This window comes from Siphateles boraxobius, unplaced genomic scaffold (assembly GCF_051911475.1).
Source record: "Siphateles boraxobius isolate OS27281-9 unplaced genomic scaffold, OSU_SipBor_1 26, whole genome shotgun sequence".
NCBI classification, from domain to species: Eukaryota; Metazoa; Chordata; class Actinopteri; order Cypriniformes; family Leuciscidae; genus Siphateles; species Siphateles boraxobius.
Genome location: NW_027508876.1, coordinates 5,503,129 through 5,523,683, shown reverse-complemented (window position 1 = coordinate 5,523,683; position 20,555 = coordinate 5,503,129). Strand labels below are relative to the sequence as shown.

The 20,555-nt window shown below is 47.8% G+C and overlaps 1 protein-coding gene across 1 annotated transcript; it reads left to right on the top strand.

Annotated features, from left to right (window-relative positions):
- The first annotated feature begins 521 nt into the window (after nucleotides 1-521).
- On the top strand, nucleotides 522-2,141 carry LOC143752271 (E3 SUMO-protein ligase ZBED1-like). The gene is made up of 2 exons (XM_077245410.1): nucleotides 522-1,565; nucleotides 1,695-2,141. Exons 1-2 carry the CDS (start codon nucleotides 522-524, stop codon nucleotides 2,139-2,141), a joined length of 1,491 nt encoding a protein of 496 aa, XP_077101525.1.
- Nucleotides 2,142-20,555: the final 18,414 nt, after the last annotated feature.

Genomic DNA, 20,555 nt, shown 5'->3' with positions numbered 1-20,555 from the left:
CGTCACGTGCCCCAGTTAAACCGCCCATGAGTTGAACGTCATGACCGTCGCGATTCAGCGAAAAGACAAAAATGCCGAGGACTTCATCTGTGTGGGAGAACTTTAAATTAAGTGAGGAAGACAAGACAAAGGCAGTGTGTCAAATATGCGATTTGAAACTGGCCTACCACAACAGCACATCAAGCTTGAGAAATCACCTGAGTTCTGTAAGTAGACCGAGCGCCATCAGTAATTTTACACGTGGTAAAGACGTGCACTTAATTTTCTTGGAAAATAACGTTACTTGCGAATAGCCCAGCCTAATAATACTTTGTCTATAGGTACATCCCCAGGTATGGCGTTCGCAGCCATCAACATCCTCAACCACACCAAAAACTTCACAGCAGCTCCTACAATTCCGAAAACCAATAACGGAGAAAAGAAAGAGAGAAATAACAGATGCCATAGTTGAGTTCATCGCTATGGATATGAGACCCATTAATGTAGTTCAAGGCGAAGGCTTCAGAAAATTAATTAAGAAGATGGAGCCCGACTACACTGTCCCAAACCGCTCCAGTATTTCAAACGCCCTGTCTCTAAAGTACAGCGATCTGCGAGGCCAAATTTCTGCTATCGTTGCAAACTCAACAGCCTTGAGTTTCACAACGGACATTTGGACCTCGGTGAGTATGGAGGCGTACATGGCTGTCACCTGTCACTTTATTACTCAGGAGTGGAAACTCTCTGACTTCGTTTTGGAAACCAAAGCATTTCAGCTGAGCCATACGGGAATCAACATTGCGCAACAGCTTGGAGACGCGGCGGACGCCTTATCCATTCCAAATTATAAGCGAGTAGCCGTTGTTCACGACAATGCCAGCAATATGAAGCTGTGCACCGAGATGCTGAAGAAAGAACCGGAGAAATGGGGCAACGTTCAAGGGGTGTGCTGCTCAGGACACACGCTACAGCTGTGCATAAATACAGCTCTAACACAGGACCGAATACGTCGCACAGTTGCGGCTGCCAGGAATCTCGTGGGACACTTCAAAAAAAGTGCAAAGGCTACAGCTGCTTTGAAAGAGAAACAAACGCAGCAGAACGTTGTAGATCACAAACTAATTCAAGATGTCGCTACTCGTTGGAACTCTACGTGTGAAATGCTTAACCGACTGGTGGAGCAACGATGGCCAGTGACAGCTGTTTTGTCAGATCCCAGTATCACGAAGAAAGGAGATCGCACCCTTGACTTGACAGCAGACCAGTGGAAACTGGCACAGGAGACAGCAGAAGTACTGGGGCCCCTAATCACACTCACAGAACTACTTTCACAGGAGGCAAACTTATCGTTGTCTGCAACAGTGCCTATGCTCTTCAACCTGAAGAAACGCCACCTGTCACCGGAGGAGGATGACAGCCCTGCCATCAGAGAAATGAAGAAGACCCTCGTCACGGAGATCGACAGCAGATGGCAACTGTTAAGTTTGGAACCCGGAAGCATCTACCTCCTTTCTTCCGCACTAGACCAGCGATTTAAGCACCTCAAATTTCTTGAGAACGAGAAGAAGGACCTGGTCTACATTGAGGTTAGACTGATATTAATATTTTACATTTATATATTGTAATTTAATATGATTATTATGCCACACTAGGCTACTTTATCTTGTGCACAACAACGAATAGATCTGACTAAGAAAATGCTATTGGATTTTAAGGTTGTCCGCCTGGCTGAACATCTGCACCAGCAACAGACCGTTCCGGAGATGGAAGAGCTGTCAGGAAGCCATGGAGAAGAGGAGACTGCCGCCGCCGTGCCACCACCAAAAAAAAAAAGATGGGAGATTTCAATGCTGATGCAGTCCGATGATGACGAAGAGGAAGAAGAACACGGAGACAGCGCAAAGAAAGAGATGGAGCAATATTTGAAAGACACCACTAAAGTACAGTCGGAAAAGTACAGTCCATGGTGGAAACAAAACAGTGACCGCTACCCTAAACTGGCATTTGTAGCCAAACACCTCCTTTGCGTTCCGGCCACTTCAACTCCATCAGAGCGGATTTTCTCAAAAGCTGGCTACGTCGTTAATAAGACCCGAAGTTCCCTTTTACCTGAAAATGTGGACAAACTCATCTTCCTCGCACACAACATGAAGAGAGTGTAGGTAGACTGCAACAACCTGTCCTGATAGACCTGATTGTGATTTAGATGAAAGTTCGACTTTTTCTGTTTATTGAAATGTGAGCTGCGCTAATTACGCCAGCCAGCCTAAAATTTGTTTTCGCATTAATAATTTTAAGTTACCTTGTTCTGTTTACAATTTGTTTAATTCTATAAGGGAATTTATTTTATTTTATTTAAACTGTTCGTTAATTGAAATGTGTGATGTTGTTATTGAAATTGTTATTGTTATTGCTACCCTGTTCTTTATTTAGGCTATTACAGTTCGTTCATTTATTTTTCGTTTTTCTTTATTTAAATTTCCTTTTTCCTTTATTTAAATTTCGTTTTTCTATATTTATATTTCGTTTTTATTTATTTCAATTTCGTTTTTATTTTTTATTTATTTCAATTTCGTTTTTATTTATTTCAATTTCGTTTTTATTTATTTTTTATTTCAATTTCGTTTTTATTTTAATTTTATTTCAATTTCGTCTTTATTTATTTCAATTTCGTTTTTATTTATTTCAATTTCGTTTTTATTTATTTAAATCTACCCTACTTTGTCAGTGAGAAAAATATTATAAGACTATACCTTATTAAAAATATTGCTTAAGTTAAAAGACCTGTGTGTGTGTTTTATATCACTAGTGGAGTGTCCGTTCTCGGAGCATAAGCTCTGCTCGCGTGAGGCGCGCCGCTTCCCGCTTGCGCTGTTCTGTAGTTTAATGCAAACGGACAGACAGACATATAGAGATTCCGAAGCTTCGAATATTCGATGTTCATTACTACCGAAGCTTCGAAGCTCAAAAAATGGTATTCGGACCAGCCCTAATTGCCACTCATGTGTCAAGACCAGGCAGGTTGCTGCGGTCTTTGTGTTTCTCGAGCCCTTGGTCTGAAGACTGGAGCTGGTTTATGACAAGCCCGCTGAACAGCTTCTCTCGTTGCAATGGAGCGCTCCGCCTTATCCAGCACCTCCTGAGAATTTTAATTAAAAACTTGACCGGGAATTACTGGCAAATTCATTAGTTCGCTACGTATGGTCTCTGGCAAAGAGGTTTGTGCCAGCCATATCGGTCTACGACATAAAACAGCCGAAGACATGGCGTCCCCCACATCACGGGTCAATTGTGAGTGGGCTGCCAGAGCAGAATCAACCAGGTTCCTAGAATCCTGGTCATCCGCACTTACTGTTTTCCGTAAGGCTGCTAAGAGGGTAGCCAAAGCATTGCCTGTACGAGCTTCACGTGCAGTGGCATTAAAGGATCTTGAGATCAGACGGTCAGTTTTCGCACACTCCTTCTTGGGACAGCGAGGGTTAGCAGATGCATAAGCTGGTCCCAGAGTTGTCCATGATACTATTTCTTGTTCTACTGGTGGCATGTCCCCCAGTCCAGTTTCTTTTGGGTAATGGGCATTGGCCAACCGTCTGCAGCCTGCATTGAATTGAGGCTTCTGAGATGGTTTCTTCCATGTTGTCCTCAACATTGAGGTATAATCATCTGCCACTGGAATGTAAGATGGAGAATTAGTCTGAGGTATACTTCCCAGACACCCCCGACAGGAGCTGGGTCAGGCACAGAAGGCTGCAAACAAAGAATTTTTGCTGCACTGAATACTCTAGCAACCAGAGTGTTTGCTGGAAAATCATCCCTCCCTGTTGATTCGCCATCCACTTCGGTAGAATCTGAACGGGGTCCCTCTCCTTGGCTCCCTCCTTCTGCCTGCTGCGCATTATCAACGAGTGAGTGGGAAGCACGAAGAGATAATACATCAGCATCTTCTGTGTCAGTGTCAGGATTACCCTGCTGTGCAGGTGGAGGAACGCCTTTCTGACCAGGAGGTAGCGATGGTGAAAATGAGTGATGGGCTTCAACTCTGTCCATCCTCTGTGCTAAACTTTGAATAGCAGCCAGGATCTGTATTTTAGTGTCTGTGTTGCCACCCTCCGCTGGTGGAGCAGGAGTTGGGGGTTTAGCCACTTCCACCACCTTCTCATGGCTTGATCGGTGTGGTTCATGGCCATCGCGTGAGTGCTTGCGAGGACGCTTATGACTATGCCTGTCCGATGAGTGTTCCCTCTCCCTACCACGCTCAGGTACAGAACTGTGTACTCTATTAGCGCGGTGAAGTCGTTCCCCTCTGGGCAGGTCACAAGCCGCACTGCAGGGATTATCCACATCCTCTCTTAAATGAGCCATCCCCAGGCATGAAGGGCATTCCCTATGCCCATCACGAGGGTCCATTGATGATCGGCGATATCGGCAGCAATGAGAGGCCATGCCACACACAATCCCACTGACTGCGCACAGCCGTGAAGTATATATCAAGCCCACTCAAAGCAAAAAAGGTCTGCACTAGTACGCGAACGTATTTATTCCTAAAGGCCTATATCAAACCCCAACAGCTGCGAACAGTGATATAGGGCTCCAAAGGTAACAATACTCACCAAATATTTTTTAATGAAGTATATTCACTAGGTTATTGTGGATACTCTGAAAAAAAGAAATAACCCATAATATTGAATGGCTAGTATGTTTAGAAACTAGTCTCAAAATATCTGAAAGTAGCCTACGATAAAATAATTCTCAATTCATCAGCACATAGGGTATAGCATGAATTGAGTGCTTGCATAGAATATTGAATGGCTAGTTTGTAGAAACTAGTCTCAAACATCAATAATCAACTAATCACAATTCAAGCACATACAGCAAGAATAAGTGATTGCACAGATAATACAAAAATAAAACACCACAATTCACAGGGGCACAAGGCACCTGCACCAATTGGGTGATGAATGGAATGGTGAATAAAAATATTAATTCCGTTCCAACCTGTACCGGGTCTCTATAGGCGAGAAAGGTAAAGAGAATGAGCCGGAAGTTTACTCGCCTTTTATAGTGCGTGACGTTCCGCTTCCGGGTTCATGGGCATGACTTTGTTTACATAGGGGTCTCGAGAGAAGGCGGAACGAAGGTTATCATCCTATTAGACTGTAGTGACGGTCAGAGTGAGGTCGAAACAGATCGTTCGGTGAGTAGATAATGAGTGCAGCGGATTTCTTCTTCTTGTAGCGAGTCGGCTATTGTGTGAGTATGCTTTTTACACAGGGTTTGGGGATTTGAATTTTAATCTTTTCATAATTTGCAGAAGAATCTGCTTAAACTGTGTAATGTTATTGTCTCGATTTGCTGTAGCTACATTTAGATAAATAAATAGGCATGGTTGGCTACACAGTGTCGGTTTGTGTGGAAATGAGAGGATGATATGTAATATCAATATATCAATAATGATCAAATATTTATTTAAATATATATATATATATATATATATATATATATATATATATATATATATATATATATATATATATATATAATTGTTGATAATTTATATTTCATTGACAAAACGAAAGCAGATCTGATGACACACTAAGCGATACTGAAAGCTTATTGACCTTAAGCTGATTCGTTCAATCAAATTTGCCTCGACAACCGGGCATAATTAAAATGAAATTGAAAGCTTCACTGTTAATTCTAAATACATTTTAAAGGGGTGGTAAAACGCATTTTTTCGAAGGCGTGATTGTGTTTGTGGGGTGCACTGTAACGTGTTCATGCTTTAATAATTGCATTATTTTTCATATATTTTACCTTTATTCTACACTGCTCTTCCCCTGATGGGGAACGGTCTGATGGGGTTTTTTTTATAAAGACTGCGGATATATAGTGATCGTTTCTGACTGTATGCCACTGTCACTTTAGTATTTTTAGAACGATTTTAGACAAATATCTGTCGACAGAACTATTAACCGAAAACGAACACTAAACATCGGCTGCCAAATCAAACACAGAACCATGTTTAGTATGCCTGTAGATAAACAAGCATGTAGATAAACATAAAAGCTCTAATCAAAGAATAATTTACACTAATTCCAAGTTCGCTGTTGAGATTAAAAAAAAGTTTGTAATGTTAGGTGTCAAGTCAAGTCAAGTCATCCTCATTTATATAGCGCTTTTAACAATGTAGATCTCTTTACAGAGATAAACATATAATTTAAGGTAACAGAGATTGGTTTAGTTTTATAGTGGTTCTTGAAAAAAAAAATTTCCAGCTAAAATTAGTTTTGATTCACTTCCGTCTAAATGATCATTTGTTTTTAAATTAGGGGCCGCTAAGACGACACCGTTCTCTCTAAACAGACTTTAAACGTGAACCTGTGATAGACGCTGATGGCGTTCACATGCGCATTAAGAATTGATTCTATAGTTATGTGCGTTTGAATATATGTGTGCAGGTTTGTAATTCCTTACAAATCATGCCTAAACAAACTACTTGTCTTGTCTATAAATTTTGATGCAGAATTTTATTTTATCTTATCACTTTGGGTAGGTACGCGAACCGAAAAATTCCACAACGCTTTATCTGTGGAGTGGTATAGGGATCCTCCATAGGGAGAGGCTAGTTGGCACTTCAGCACTGCATTGTCATCGGGTCCAGGCGAAAGTCCTTCGTCAGATTTGGAAACGGCCTGGATCCGGCAGGCTGTGGGAAAACCTCGGGATAAAAAAAGACACTAAAATTAGCGTAGATCCCATTCTTCTTATGATGTAACGAGTACATCAGGATTTAAGGGAAGTGTTCCCAGGCTGACCTAATCTAAGCAGCCTAATATTGAATTATAGAAGTCTATAGAGTGTTATGTGAATGCTAGGTTAAAGAGATGTGTTTTTAGTCTAGCTTTGAACTGACAGACTGTGTCTGCTTCCCGGACAATGTTAGGAAGATTGTTCCAAAGTTTTGGTGCTAAATAGGAAAAGGATCTACCGCCAGCAGTCGATTTAGATATTCTAGGTATTATCAACTTGCCAGAACTTTGAGATCGCAATAGACGTGAAGGACTATAATGCGTTAAGAGCTCGCTCAAGTACTGGGGAGCTAAACCATTTAGTGCTTTGTAAGTAATCAGCAATATTTTAAAATTTATACGATGTTTAATAGGGAGCCAATGCAGTGTTGACTGAACCGGGCTAATATTGTCGTACTTCCTGGTTCTGGTAAGAACTCTAGCGGCTGCGTTTTGAACTAGCTGTAGTTTGTTTATTAAGCGTGCAGGGCAACCACCCAGTAGAGCATTACAATAATCTAGCCTTGATGTCATGAACGCATGAACTATTTGTTCCGCATTTGTCAATGAGAGCATATGACGTAATTTAGATATATTTTTAAGATGGAAAAATGCAGTTTTACAGACACTAGACACATGACTTTCAAATGAAAGATTGGTATCAAAGAGCACACCCAGGTTCCTAACTGACGACAAAGACTTAACAGAGCAGCCATCAAGTGTTAGACGGTATTCTAGGTTATTACGTGTGGAAGTTTTTTGTCCAATAATTAGAATCTCTGTTTTTTCAGAATTTAGTTGTAGGAAATTACTAGTCATCCAATTTTTTATATCAACTATGCATTCCGATAATTTTGTGAATTGGTGAGTCTCGTTAGGTGTCAGATAACATTAAGTATATATGAGCATACCAAACCAGCAGAGCCAAACAGCATTGTCATTTGTTTACTTCTTTGCTACAACGTACAATTAACAATACAAACTATTACAGGAAAACACATCGACGAAAAATAAATCATACTTACAGGTTGTGGCTCGTAAACAAAAGCTTCTGTTTTTAAAGTTGGAACTGCTCCATCTTTCCGGACAAGCCGATGTGCAAATCCTGCATTGAACTCGCCACGATTGTGGAAGCTTTCCTCCGTAAAATGTGCAGCACAGAGAGCGACATTTGGGTCATAATTATGTTATGTTATGACCGAGTTAAAAATTAATTTTAACCATTGATCCTTAACTCCCTCGTTCCTAGGAAGGCTGAACAAAGCGGACCTGCAATCCGGATGAAAATAACAGCACCGTTTCGACGGCATTGCAACCCATCTCCAAAACAGCAATATAAAATGGCCTCGCCCCCCCTTATTAAGTATTCTCGGAGGAGGGATTTATGTAAATAATGGGATATGCTGTCAGCATACCCCATGGAATGTCGTGTAGTCCAAAACCGGACGTTTGCTGTAGTCCTTAGAAATTGATTTTTTTAAAAGCAAATATCTTCCTTTGAATGTTGTTTATGCTCAAACAGCAACATTGCACACTAGCTAAAGTTAGAAAAGTGAAATCATGTTTTACCACCCCTTTAAGGATGCTGTCACCCTCCCCTGCTTCTTCTGATAGATCACCACTGGGCATACACACACAGTCGTGTCCGCACAGCTATTAGTTGGTGGACCAGTTTGACACCGCACAATTTCTTATTTATACTCTACCAGATGTCAAAGAGTTGTGTCAACATTCTTCTATCTTAACAATCACCTAGCGCAGATGTCTTCAATCCTGCTCCTGGAGGGCCAATGTCCTGCAGAGTATAGTTCCAACCCTAATCAAACACACCTGTATCAGCTCATCAAGCTCTTCAGAATCGCTTGTATATACAAAGGCAGGTTTGCTGAAGCAGGTTGGAACTAAACTCTGCAGGACAGTGGCCCTCCAGGAGCAGGATTGAAGACCTCTGACCTAGCGCATGCGTTGTTGTGCACACACCGTTAGTGCGAACACAAAAATTGGGCTACACACAGATGTCTGTGGAACTTCAGATGACAAAAATTGCTGAATGCGGACGACATAAGTAGGGCTTAAGACAACAAGCTTTCAGATTCTTGTACTGTATGTTCACTCAAATCATCTCTTCCCTTTCTCTTTCTTTCATAGTGTTTTACAGATATACATTGCAAAAAGTATTGTTCACTTCTAGTTCATTTTCTACATCATATCCAACATCAATATGAATATGTCAACCATGCCCTCCATTTTTGAGAGTGCAGAGCAGTCCTCATCTACTGAATTCTCAGATGAGCTCACTACGGCCCTTGCTGCAGGGAGGTGGTGGGCGATAATGGAAGTTCCCTTTCGTTGTCACTCCGAGTTACGTCGGATGACGACGAATGGGGTTTCGCTTAGAAAGCCTATCAACTTTGAGTATTACAAAACGAGCCAATGGCAAAGAAATGCCATGGGTCTGCGGAATTTGCATGGCGTAACTCCGCCCCACCTCGTGGGTATAAAAGGAGGAAGCCGGCAGCAAGCAGATATGTTTTCGCTTCGGAGCCAAGTGTATTCTTCTCTCCACAAGCCATCTCTGAATTGTCAGCTTTACAAACGAGTACCTCGAGTGTTGGTGTGACGGCGATCTACGGCGAGAGCGTGCTTCCTGCTGATCTGTTGCAGTGGTCTGCCAGTCGGTGCGTTTCTCCCCGGGTGCTTCAACACTTGAGTTTTCTCTCACTAAAAGAGCTTACACGTGGCACGTCTTTTTAAAGATGTCTCGCCCGTGTACTTCTGGTTGCGGCAGATTGGTATCGGACTCTGATGGGCACGAGCGTTGCATAGTATGTTTGGGCATTGATCATGCTAGAGCAGCGCTCGTGGATGACTCATGTTCTCTCTGTGGGAACATGACCATCGCGTCATTACGGTCGAGACTCCGTGAACTCGCAAGAGTGAGAGTCCCCTCATCCACCCCCCGTCCTGCGGCTGGTGGCCAGGGTGACCTGAGGGTTACGGTCTGGAACAAGGCGCCGACTATGTGTCCGCGACCCCAGCCCCCCTCTTCAATGACGGTGCCCGCTAGTGAACTGCTGATTCCCGCGGGTCTACCCTCTGGTGGCCCGCGTGTTTCAGTTGAAGCTACAGAGGAAGATGCCATGTCTGTTGCAGCATCACTAGGCGGGTTTGACTCTTCTGGAAGTGAGGGCTCGTCACAGCTGCCACCTTCCGGTGTGCATACGGCTGCGCTCGAGTCTGATCCGGAGATGACGGCCATGCTTTCCCGGGCAGCCGCGAGCATCGGACTTGAGTGGAGGCCTCCACCCTGTCCTGAGAGCTCGCGGCTGGACGATTGGTTTTTGGGTAAGGCCGCCGACCCTCGTCCTCGGCAAACCCCAATACCTTTCTTCCCAGATGTGCATGATGAGATCTCGAAGTCCTGGAAGACCCCCCTGTCTTCTCGAGACCGCTCGCTGGTCTCATCCGCCTTTCCTCCCCTCGATGAGGCAGCTGCCCGTGGGTACACTGGGCTTCCCCCGGTTGAACGCTCTGTTGCCATGCAACTATGTCCTCAGAGTGCTTCTTCTCGGGGCGAGCCTAAGCACCCATCCAAAGCCTGTAGATTTTCGTCGACCCTGGTGGCGAAGTCTTGCAGAGCGGCGGGACAGGCGGCTGCTTCACTGCATGCTATGGCCACTCTGCAGGTCTACCAGGCCCAGATGCTCAGAGACATGCACGAGGGTAGGACAAACCCAGGGCTCTTTGATGAGCTGCGCGCCGCGACCGACCTTGCTCTCCGGGCGACGAAGGTTACCGCGCGCTCCCTGGGTTTGGTGATGTCCACAGCTGTGGTCCAGGAGCGACATCTGTGGCTGAACCTGGCTGACATGCGGGACGCTGAGCTTAACGCCCCCTTGTCCCAGGCCGGCCTCTTCGGCGGTGCAGTTGAAGACTTTGCCCAACAGTTTTCAACTGCCCAGAAACAGACCGAGGCCATCAGACACATTCTGCCCCGCCGGCCCGCTGCTGCCTCCACCTTGCCGGCCGGGCAGACGCCTCGACCTGTTTCCCGCCGAGGGCGCCCTCCTGCGGCTCCCGCCCCTCCCGCCCGGACCACGCAGCAGCCTCCACCCAGGGCCGGTCGCGGAGGAAGCCGTAAGAAGGCTCCACAGCCCTCTCCTGCCCCGCCCCCCGCTAAACGCCGGGCCAAGCGGCGCTCCTGAGACGGGCTGCTCAGGGATGATGGTTGTTTCTCAGGAGGTGGTAGCAGGACCACTCCTTCCCCCGGTGGAGGGCCGGGGGAGAATCTTTTGTTCTCCACTCCCCGCTGCTCACCCACGGGTGGGCAGCACCCTAATGTGGTTAAAGTCAGAAACAATCCCCTCTTCCCTGAGCTCACAGAGTTCTCGGGCGACACAGAGCGCCGCCCACAAGCCGTGCTCTCCTCGCCCCCCTCTGTCCCAGAGGCGGTTGACACGGCGTGCCGTCCACGGACCGCTTCGCCCCTGTCCCCCTCTGTCGCCAGACCCCTGGCAGAGCAGGCCCCCGCGGGACGACAAGCCTGGTCCTCCCCTGGCCCCCTCTGCCAGGGCGCGGTTGCGAACTGTGCCCCCTCTCCGGGCCGCTATGCCGTCCACATCTGGGCCAGTTACTCCGCTTCGCTGCCCCTCCGGGGGGACGCCTGTGGCTCGCATGATCCCGTTGGTTCAGTTACTGGGAGCCTGGCTAGAGCTTCCCCGTCTGTCCCACTGGATCGCGCGTACCGTCAGGCTCGGCTATGCGATTCAGTTCGCACGGTCTCCTCCCCGCTTCAGGGGAGTCCGCTCCACATTGGTCGGTGGCAATGCCCCTATCATGAGAGCAGAGATTGCCACCCTGCTGGCGAAGGGTGCAATCGAGACTGTCCCTCCAGCCGAGATGAGGTCCGGCTTCTACAGCCCCGAGCAGAGATTGCCAACCTGCTGGCGAAGGGTGCAATCGAGACTGTCCCTCCAGCCGAGATGAGGTCCGGCTTCTACAGCCCCTACTTCATTGTCCCCAAGAAAACCGGTGGGTTACGGCCAATCCTGGACTTGCGCGTGCTGAACCGCTCCCTTCACAGGATGCCGTTCAAGATGCTCACCGCCAAACGCGTTTTCGAATGCATACGGCCCCAGGATTGGTTTGCAGCGATCGACCTGAAGGACGCCTACTTTCATGTCTCCATTCTTCCTCGACACAGACCGTTCCTCCGGTTTGCTTTCGAGGGGCAGGCATACCAGTACGCGGTTCTCCCTTTCGGGCTAGCCCTGTCTCCTCGCATCTTCACGAAGGTCGTCGAGGCGGCCCTTGTTCCCCTTCGAGAACAAGGGGTTCGCATCCTGAGTTATATCGACGACTGGCTGATCCTAGCTCACTCTCGAGATCAGGTTTGCGAACACAGGGACCTAGTGCTTCGGCACCTAGCCCGTCTGGGCCTTCAGGTCAACTGGGAGAAGAGCAAACTTTGCCCCGTGCAGAGGATCTCTTTTCTCGGTATGGACATCGACTCGGTCGCCATGTCCGCGCAGCTTACGAGCGAGCGCGCGCCATGTGCAATGGACATGCTGCTGCGGGCTCCTGGACAGGACCCCAGCGGCTGTGGCATGTCAATTGCCTCGAGTTGTTGGCAGTACGCCTTGCCCTGCACCGCTTCCGGGCGTTGCTCAGGGGTCCACACGTACTAGTCCGTTCAGACAATACCGCCACTGTAGCGTACATCAACCATCAAGGTGGTCTACGCTCCCGCCGTATGTCACAACTCGCTCGCCACCTCCTCCTATGGAGTCAGAAGCATCTGAGGTCGCTTCGAGCCATCTTCATTCCCGGAGCGCTGAACTGTGCAGCCGACGAGCTCTCACGGCTTCAGCCCCTCCCTGGAGAATGGCGACTCCATCCCCAGTCGGTTCAGCTGATTTGGGACCAGTTCGGGGACGCGCAGATAGATCTGTTTGCCTCTCACGACTCGACCCATTGCGCCCAGTTCTATTCCCTGACCGAGGGCACGCTCGGCACGGATGCTCTGGCGCACAGCTGGCCGCAGGGCCGCAAGTATGCGTTTCCCCCAGTGAGCCTTCTTGCGCACACTTTGCGCAAGGTCAGGGAGGACGAGGAGTAGGCCATTCTGGTTGCCCCTTACTGGCCCAACCGGACCTGGTTCCCCGAACTAGTACTCCTCGCGACAGCACCTCCCTGGCCGATCCCTCTGAGGAAGAACCTTCTTTCTCAGGGACGGGGCACCCTATGGCACCCTCGTCCCGATCTTTGGAACCTCCACGTGTGGCTCCTGGATGGGACGAGGCAGGTTTGAGTACCCTACCACCAGCGGTGGTGGCTACCATCACTTCCGCTAGAGCGTCGTCCACGAGACACGTCTATGCGTTGAAGTGGAACCTCTTCGTCAACTGGTGCTCTTCTCACCGAGAAGACCCCCGGAGATGCTCGATCAGTGCTGTGCTTTCCTTCCTTCAACAGGGGCTGGAGCGAAGGCTGTCTCCCTCCACCCTGAAGGTCTATGTTGCCGCCATTGCCACACATCATGACCTCGTCGAAGGTAAGTCGGTGGGGAAGCACGACCTGGTCATCAGGTTCCTGAGAGGAGCGAGGAGACTAAATCCTCCTCGTCCTCCTCTCGTTCCCTCTTGGGACCTCTCAGTGGTTCTAACTGCCCTGAAGAGTGCTCCCTTTGAGCCCCTGCAATCAGTCGAGCTTAAGTTCCTGTCTATGAAGACAGCGCTCCTGGTTGCACTGGCCTCCATCAAGAGGGTTGGGGACCTGCACGCATTCTCCGTTGACGAAGCGTGCCTGGAATTTGGGCCGGCTTCCTCTCACGTGATCCTGAGACCCCGGCCTGGATACGTGCCCAAGGTTCCTACCACTCCCTTTCGGGACCAGGTGGTGAACCTGCAAGCGCTGCCCTCGGAGGAGGCAGACCCAGCCTTGGCACTGCTCTGTCCAGTATGCGCTCTCCGCGCCTATGTAGACAGAACGCAGTGTTTCAGGACCTCAGACCAGCTCTTTGTCTGTTATGGTGGGAAGCTGAAGGGAAAGGCTCTCTCCAAGCAAAGGTTGTCTCACTGGATAGTGGACACCATTGCTTTGGCTTACCAGCAGCAAGGTCGACCGTGCCCCCTTGGTGTGACTGCCCACTCCACCCGGAGTGTGGCGTCCTCTTGGGCTCTAGCGCATGGCGCCTCGCTAACAGACATCTGCAGAGCTGCAGGCTGGGCGACACCTAACACATTCGCCAGATTCTATAATCTCCGAGTGAAGCCTGTGTCCTCTCGTGTACTCGCTTCAACCAGCTAGTACCGGACCCGCTCAGGTGTCTTCGCTTGCTCGCCATTCCACTCCACGGACTGGATACGTGCGATATTACTATTAAGAATATTCTCCTCTGATATAAAGTCCCTTTTTTCTTCTTTTAAGAAAATTTCAAAAACTTTAAACTCAAAGGTTTCTAAAATAAATAATATCATTGAGTCTGATGTAAAGCACCTTTAATTTTTTATATTGACAAAATGTAAAATTTGTTTTTCTCACTGTGAATGTCTTGTATCCTTTCATTTGCAATACAAAATAAATAAATGTATTAATTAAAAAACAAAAGAAGATTATTTACTAACATAACTCAATTTGTGTCGCTGTACAGCCTCCCCCTACTGGACGCATCAGGAACAACAGGGGCGTAAAACTGTCAGGGGCGTAAAACTGCCAGGGGCGTATATCTGCCGGCTCCAGGTCTGCAGCCTCCCCTTACTCCTGTATCCGGCCGTCTGCTGGAAGCTAGTTATTTAAGTTGATAAAGTTTTAAATATGGATATTTTTCTTACACGAACGCATCACTTCACTTCAGAAGGATTTTATTAACCCCCAGAGCCGTATGGAGCACTTTTATCATGGAGGGAGGCAGTTGAATGGACTAAAACACAACCATTTACTCCTATTATAAAGCTTGGAACAGCCAGGAAATTTTTAATATAACTCCGATTGTATTCTTCTGAAAGAAGAATGTCATATACACCTATTGTTTCAGGGTGAGTAAATCATGGACTAATTTTAATTTTTTGGGTGAACTATCCCTTTAAAATGAGGAAACAAATGAGTAAAATGTCCTTAGTGTGGTGGGTGGGACTTTTCTTTTTGGTGTGGAGCGCTTTTTCGACCGCACAACGCCCAGGCTCAAGGAAGACACTGGCTACGCCACCCGGGCAATCTCACCCCGAGAATAGAATTTGACTAGTGCGATAGTTAAACCACCAAATACAGTAAGCACACAGGTTCGACTTATGCACAAAGCCAGAGACGTAGTTCCGTTAAAAGACAATCATTTTATTTATACAGCTATAAAAAACACCAAGTATAAAGTACCACACTCACTAAAATAGGGGAAATAAGTACTGAGGCCTTACCAGTGGAGGGACAGGGTCAAAGGGTGTGGGATCCCAGGACAGAATTCCCCAAGCACACGTGAACACACACACTGTGATACATAAAATAAAACAACAGAGGGAAAAACACAGCACACTCAGCAACTGTGGGAGAATTAATTCAATTATAGGGGGAAAATCAATAAACCAAAATTAACTAAACAACTTCAATCTAAGGCAAATCTAGGCAGCGAAGGTGACTTAACCTGACAAAAATAACCAAAAATGAACAGATAACGTTTCAACAAAAATGAAAGTCTTTTTATCAAAACAAACAAAATAAATATAAATTAACCAAAACAAATATCACTTAATCAAATTTAACAAATCAATACATAAACAAACCCCACTCTCCACACACATACTGATAAACACGGGCGAGCCACAGAAAGACAAAACTATCGTCCGTGTCACAATCACTCAAATACAGCCCGGCCAAGCACCCAGTTGGGCAACGGATCCTAGCGCTGAAAGGCACTTAGAGGCGTCCAAAGCCTGGGGTGAGCTCATGTAGCTACAACCCGTTGAACAGTGTATGGTCGAAACAGAAATCGGTTGAGAGAAAACAGCAGCATGGCAGGGAAGGGAAGGGCCAGTGCAGATAGCCTACCAGCGCAAGCGAAGCAGTTTACAACCCCGTCAAACTTTACACCAATAGTACAGAGAGAGAGAGAGAGAGAGAGAGAGAGAGAGAGAGAGAGAGAGAGAGAGAGAGAGAGAGAGAGAGAGAGAGAGAGATTAAAACCATTGCGACCAATCAACCTGCTACATTAGTATGTCGTGGGAACTAATTCCAAATTCGTGGCTATTATACTGTATGTGACCCTGGACCACAAAACCAGTCATATGTTTTTTTTAGTGCTGTCAAACGATTAAAATATTTAATAATCGCATTAATGTCATAGTTAACTCGCAATTAATCGCAATTAATCGCACATTTGTATCTATTATAAATGTCCCTTGATTTCTTTTTGTCCCATTATTTTTTCTCATTTTAGTGCTCTTATCAACATGGAAAAGTGGATTGGCAGTAAGTTTGTTCTTGTTGTGGTATCCATGTGCTTCTGTCTGAAGTCATCCATTTAAATTACATTTATAAATAAGTCAATAAACAATTATGTGTGTAATAAATAATTGTGTTCAGTAATTATTTGAATGAAACTTAAAAATGAATTTTAAATGTAAAAAAATATATACATATATTTTAACTGAAATAAAAATAAATAAATAAATCCTTGTCAAAGCCATCGCCTGGCTTTGACGAGGGGTGGAGAAATTCGCATGTTGCTTGGACATCTAGTGGTATTTCAGACTGGACATGCGGCGATGATGGCTCAGTTCACAACTACAAAACACGCAGATCACTTTGGTCTTGTCAATGGAACCATTTGGTAACTTTTAAAAGTAAACTTTCCATTCAGAATCTTATTGGCATCCATTTCGACGTCTCGCGCTCACTATTCACTCAAAACGTAACAGCCTACTACTCTTTGGTCGGCTCGCAAGCCCAAACAAGTGTGTGCGGCGTGTCTGTTGTTTTGTTTTCCGTCTAGCCAGATCCAGCGTTTTTTCCCTTGAGAACTCTGCGCTCGCGGCGATCGCTCTTCGAGGAGAGTGATTTGCTGCGAGCTCCCCGAGGCTCGGGTCCCGCTTCTGTTGAGGCAGAGCGGCGGCGCTTGTCTTGGGGCTCGCAGATGGATCTCGCTGGCGACGTTGAGACGGGCTCCGCCCTATCTCAGCTATCTCCTACGAGATCTAGTGCCTCTCACCCGGCTCTGGAAGCACGCGCTGCGGCGGTTACTTCTGCCCGGGTGGAGGCACATGATGATGTTGAATTGAGATTTTCCAGTTCTGAGGAGCTGGATGTCGAAATTAAGTTTATTATCAGAGAAAACTAGTTTATCACATTATACTGCAAATGAAGAAGGTTTGATGGATGTATTATCTCGGGCTGTTGAAAAGCTAAAAAAAAAAAAATATAACAGTATCGAGTGGCCAGCTGATAGACAGGTTTCTAGAATTAAAAGCAATCTAGATGATAGATTTCTGTCTGCACGACCTCAACCTTCTAGCCGGTGCTTACCGTTCTTCCCAGATCTTCATGCTGAGGTTTCAAAGACCTGGGTTAGACCGGTTTCAAGCAGAATTTACACAAATCAGTCCAATGCTTATGGTAACATTGTTGGTGCTAAATCTGCTGGTTATGTGACGATACTGTAGGCGGAGGAGACGCTTGCGAGCTATCTCTCTCCTGCTTCATCGTCTTCACTTAAAGCACCGGCTCTTCCACCAAAAAATAAATAAATAAATAAATATATATACCTCTGTGCTGGTGGGGAAGGCTTACTCGGTGGCTCGGCAGGCGGCTGCATGTTTGCATACGATGACTTTTATGCAGGCTTTTCAGGCCGACCTGCTCAAAGGAAATCTGAGGGGGGTCCCCGCTGAGAGAGGCTTGCGTTCACCTCCCTTAAGGGTGCCCTGTCTCTCCCGGTGCCCTCAGGGGCCCGTCCTACTAACCCTGCCGAAACAGGGCGTAGAAGGGTCTGGCGAGTGCTTTCCCGAGGGACGCTCGCCGCCTCTAAGGAGGGTTCTAGTGTGTTCAGACCAGTCGTTCCCTGCCGGTGCGCTGTTACAGGGCACTGTGTCTGTCACGCAGAATGTTCAACCAGAGCAAAGTCTTTCGTCGAGTTCGTCTTCAAAAAGAGCACAGCAGAAGCGGAGTGTCACGTCTCGTGCCCCCCTGCAGAGAAACTGGAGGGACGAGGCGGGGTGCTCTCCGGCGCGGCCTTCTCGGGGCAGGACTGATCTGAGGACAGTCATTGTCGCCAGAAAGGCCGCGTCGAAAAAGTCCTGACGGGCTGAACGTCAGGACTCTGAGGGTGGTCCCCATCGGGAAAAACTTGAGTTCACCGCACAAAAACACGGTGCCCTGTCTTTCTCGATGCCCTCAGGGGTCTGTTCTACTAACCCTGCCTATACAGGGCGTAGAGAGACTCGGCGAGCGATTTCCCGAGGGACGCTCGCCCCCTCCAAGGAGGGTTGTGGAGTGCTCAGACCAGCTGTTTCCTGCCAGTATGTTACAGGGCGCTGTGTCTGTCACTCGGGATGTTCATCCGGAGGCCAGCCTCGAGAGGCTGGTTCCCTTAGTAGAGTTCCTGGCGGAATGGGTCCCCCCCCCAGCAGGGAGTTAGGATACTACTTCATCGAAAAAAAAAAATCCTGACGTGCTGAACGTCAGGGTTCTGAGGGTGGTCCCTATCGTGAAAGACCTGAGTTCACTGCACAAGAACACGGTGCCCTGTCTTTTCCGATGCCCTCAGTGGTCTGCTCTACTAACCCTGCCTTCACAGGGCGTAGAGAGACTCGGCGAGCGATTTCCCGAGGGACGCTCGCCCCCTCCGAGGAGGGTTGCGGAGTGCCCAGACCAGCTGTTCCTGCCAGTACGTTACAGGGCGCTGTGTCTGTCACTGGGGATGTTCAAATCAGATCCGAGGACTGGTTTGTCATGATAGATCTAAAGGACGTTTACTTCCATGTATCTATCCTCCCTCAACACAGGAAGTTCCTGAGGTTCGCTTTCGGGGGCGAAGCGTACCAATATCGGGTTCTTCCGTTCGGCCTAGCACTGTCACCCCGAACATTCACGAAGTGTACGGATGCTGCTATAGCCCCGCTGAGGTTACAGGGCATCCGCTTTCTGTACTAAATAGACGATTGCTTGATTCTAGCTCAATCGGAACAACAGGCGGTTCGGCACCGAGATGTCGTTCTTGCTCATATCAAGTGACTGGGGCTGAGGCTCAACGCCAAAAAGAGTGTTCTTTCTCCATTACAGAGAACCACTTTTCTAGGTGTAGTGTGGGATTCAACGACGATGCAGGCACGATTGTCACCTGCTCGTATTGCTTTGATTCTCGCTGCAGTAGATCAGGTCAAGCTAGGCCAGTCATCCACTGTAAAACAGTTCCAGAGACTGCTAGGTCTCATGGCAGCTGCGTCCAACGTGATATCTCTTGGCCTCTTGCACATGAGACTGTTACAGTGGTGGCTCAGGACCAAGGGATTCTCCCCGAGGGGAAATCCGCTTCGCATGATCGTGAGTTTGCGACGGTGTCATCACACCCTGATCATGTGGAAAGATCCTTGGTTTCTGTCCCAAGGCCCTGTGTTAGGAGCTCCTTGTCGTCGCGTTATGCTAATGACAGATGCCTCTCTCACGGGTGGGCTCAGGGTCTGTGGGAGGACCATCATCGTCTGTGGCACTTAAACTGCCTAGAGATGTTGGCGGTGTTTCAGGCTCTGAAACACTTCCTCCCAGACCTAAGGGGCCACCATGTTCTTGTCCAGACAGACAACACATCGGTGGTTTCTTATATCAACCATCAGGGGGGTTTGCGTTCTCGCCCGCTTTACAAACTGGCACGTCAGATCCTTCTATGGTCCCAGGGGAAAATTCTTTCTCTGAGAGCTTTTATCTCCCGGGGTATTTAAATCAGGGGGCAGACATCCTGTTAAGACAGGGGCCGAGGCCCGGGGAATGGAGTCTTCACCCCGAGGTGGTGGAACTCCTATGGAAACATTTCGGTCTTGCCGAGGTAGACCTATTTGCATCTCGAGAAACATCACACTGCCCGCTGTGGTTCTCTCTCAGCCATCCAGCCCCGCTGGGGTTGGATGCGATGGTACATCCGTGGCCGAGGTCACGTCTGTACGCTTTTCCCCCGATCGCTCTGCTCCCAGGAGTTCTGGAGAGGGTTCGCCGGGACGGGCTCAGTCTCCTGCTAATAGCCCCGTTCTGGTCGGCCCGGGTATGGTTTGCGGACCTAGTGTCTCTCCTCAACGGCTCTCCCCTAGAGATACCGATCAGGAGAGATCTGCTCTCTCAGGCGAGTGGGTCGATCCTTCACCCCCGTCTAGAGCTATGGAGGCTGTGGGCTTGGCCTCTGAGGGGGCCCAGCTCATAGATTCTGGTCTCTCGGCTGAGGTCGTTGAGACCATCCTCCGATCCAGAGCTCCCTCCACGAGGAAGTTATATGCCGCGAGGTGGAAACTTTTCACCTCTTGGTGTGGAGAGCGCCAGCAGGACCCAGTTAACTGCCCGGTTGGTACAGTCCTGGATATCCTGCAGGACCGTCTCTCCACAGGGTTATCCCACTCCACACTGAAGGTGTATGTGGCGGCCTTAACTGCTTACCACACCCCTTCAAGTGGAGGTTCCCTCGGGAAACACCCGCTTATGTCTCGCTTCCTTCGTGTCACCTTGAGGCTGAGGCCTGCAGTTCGCACAAGGGTACCAGCTTGGGATCTGGCCGTCATCTTAGAAGGTCTCTCCCTTGCTCCTTTCGAGCCCATCGAG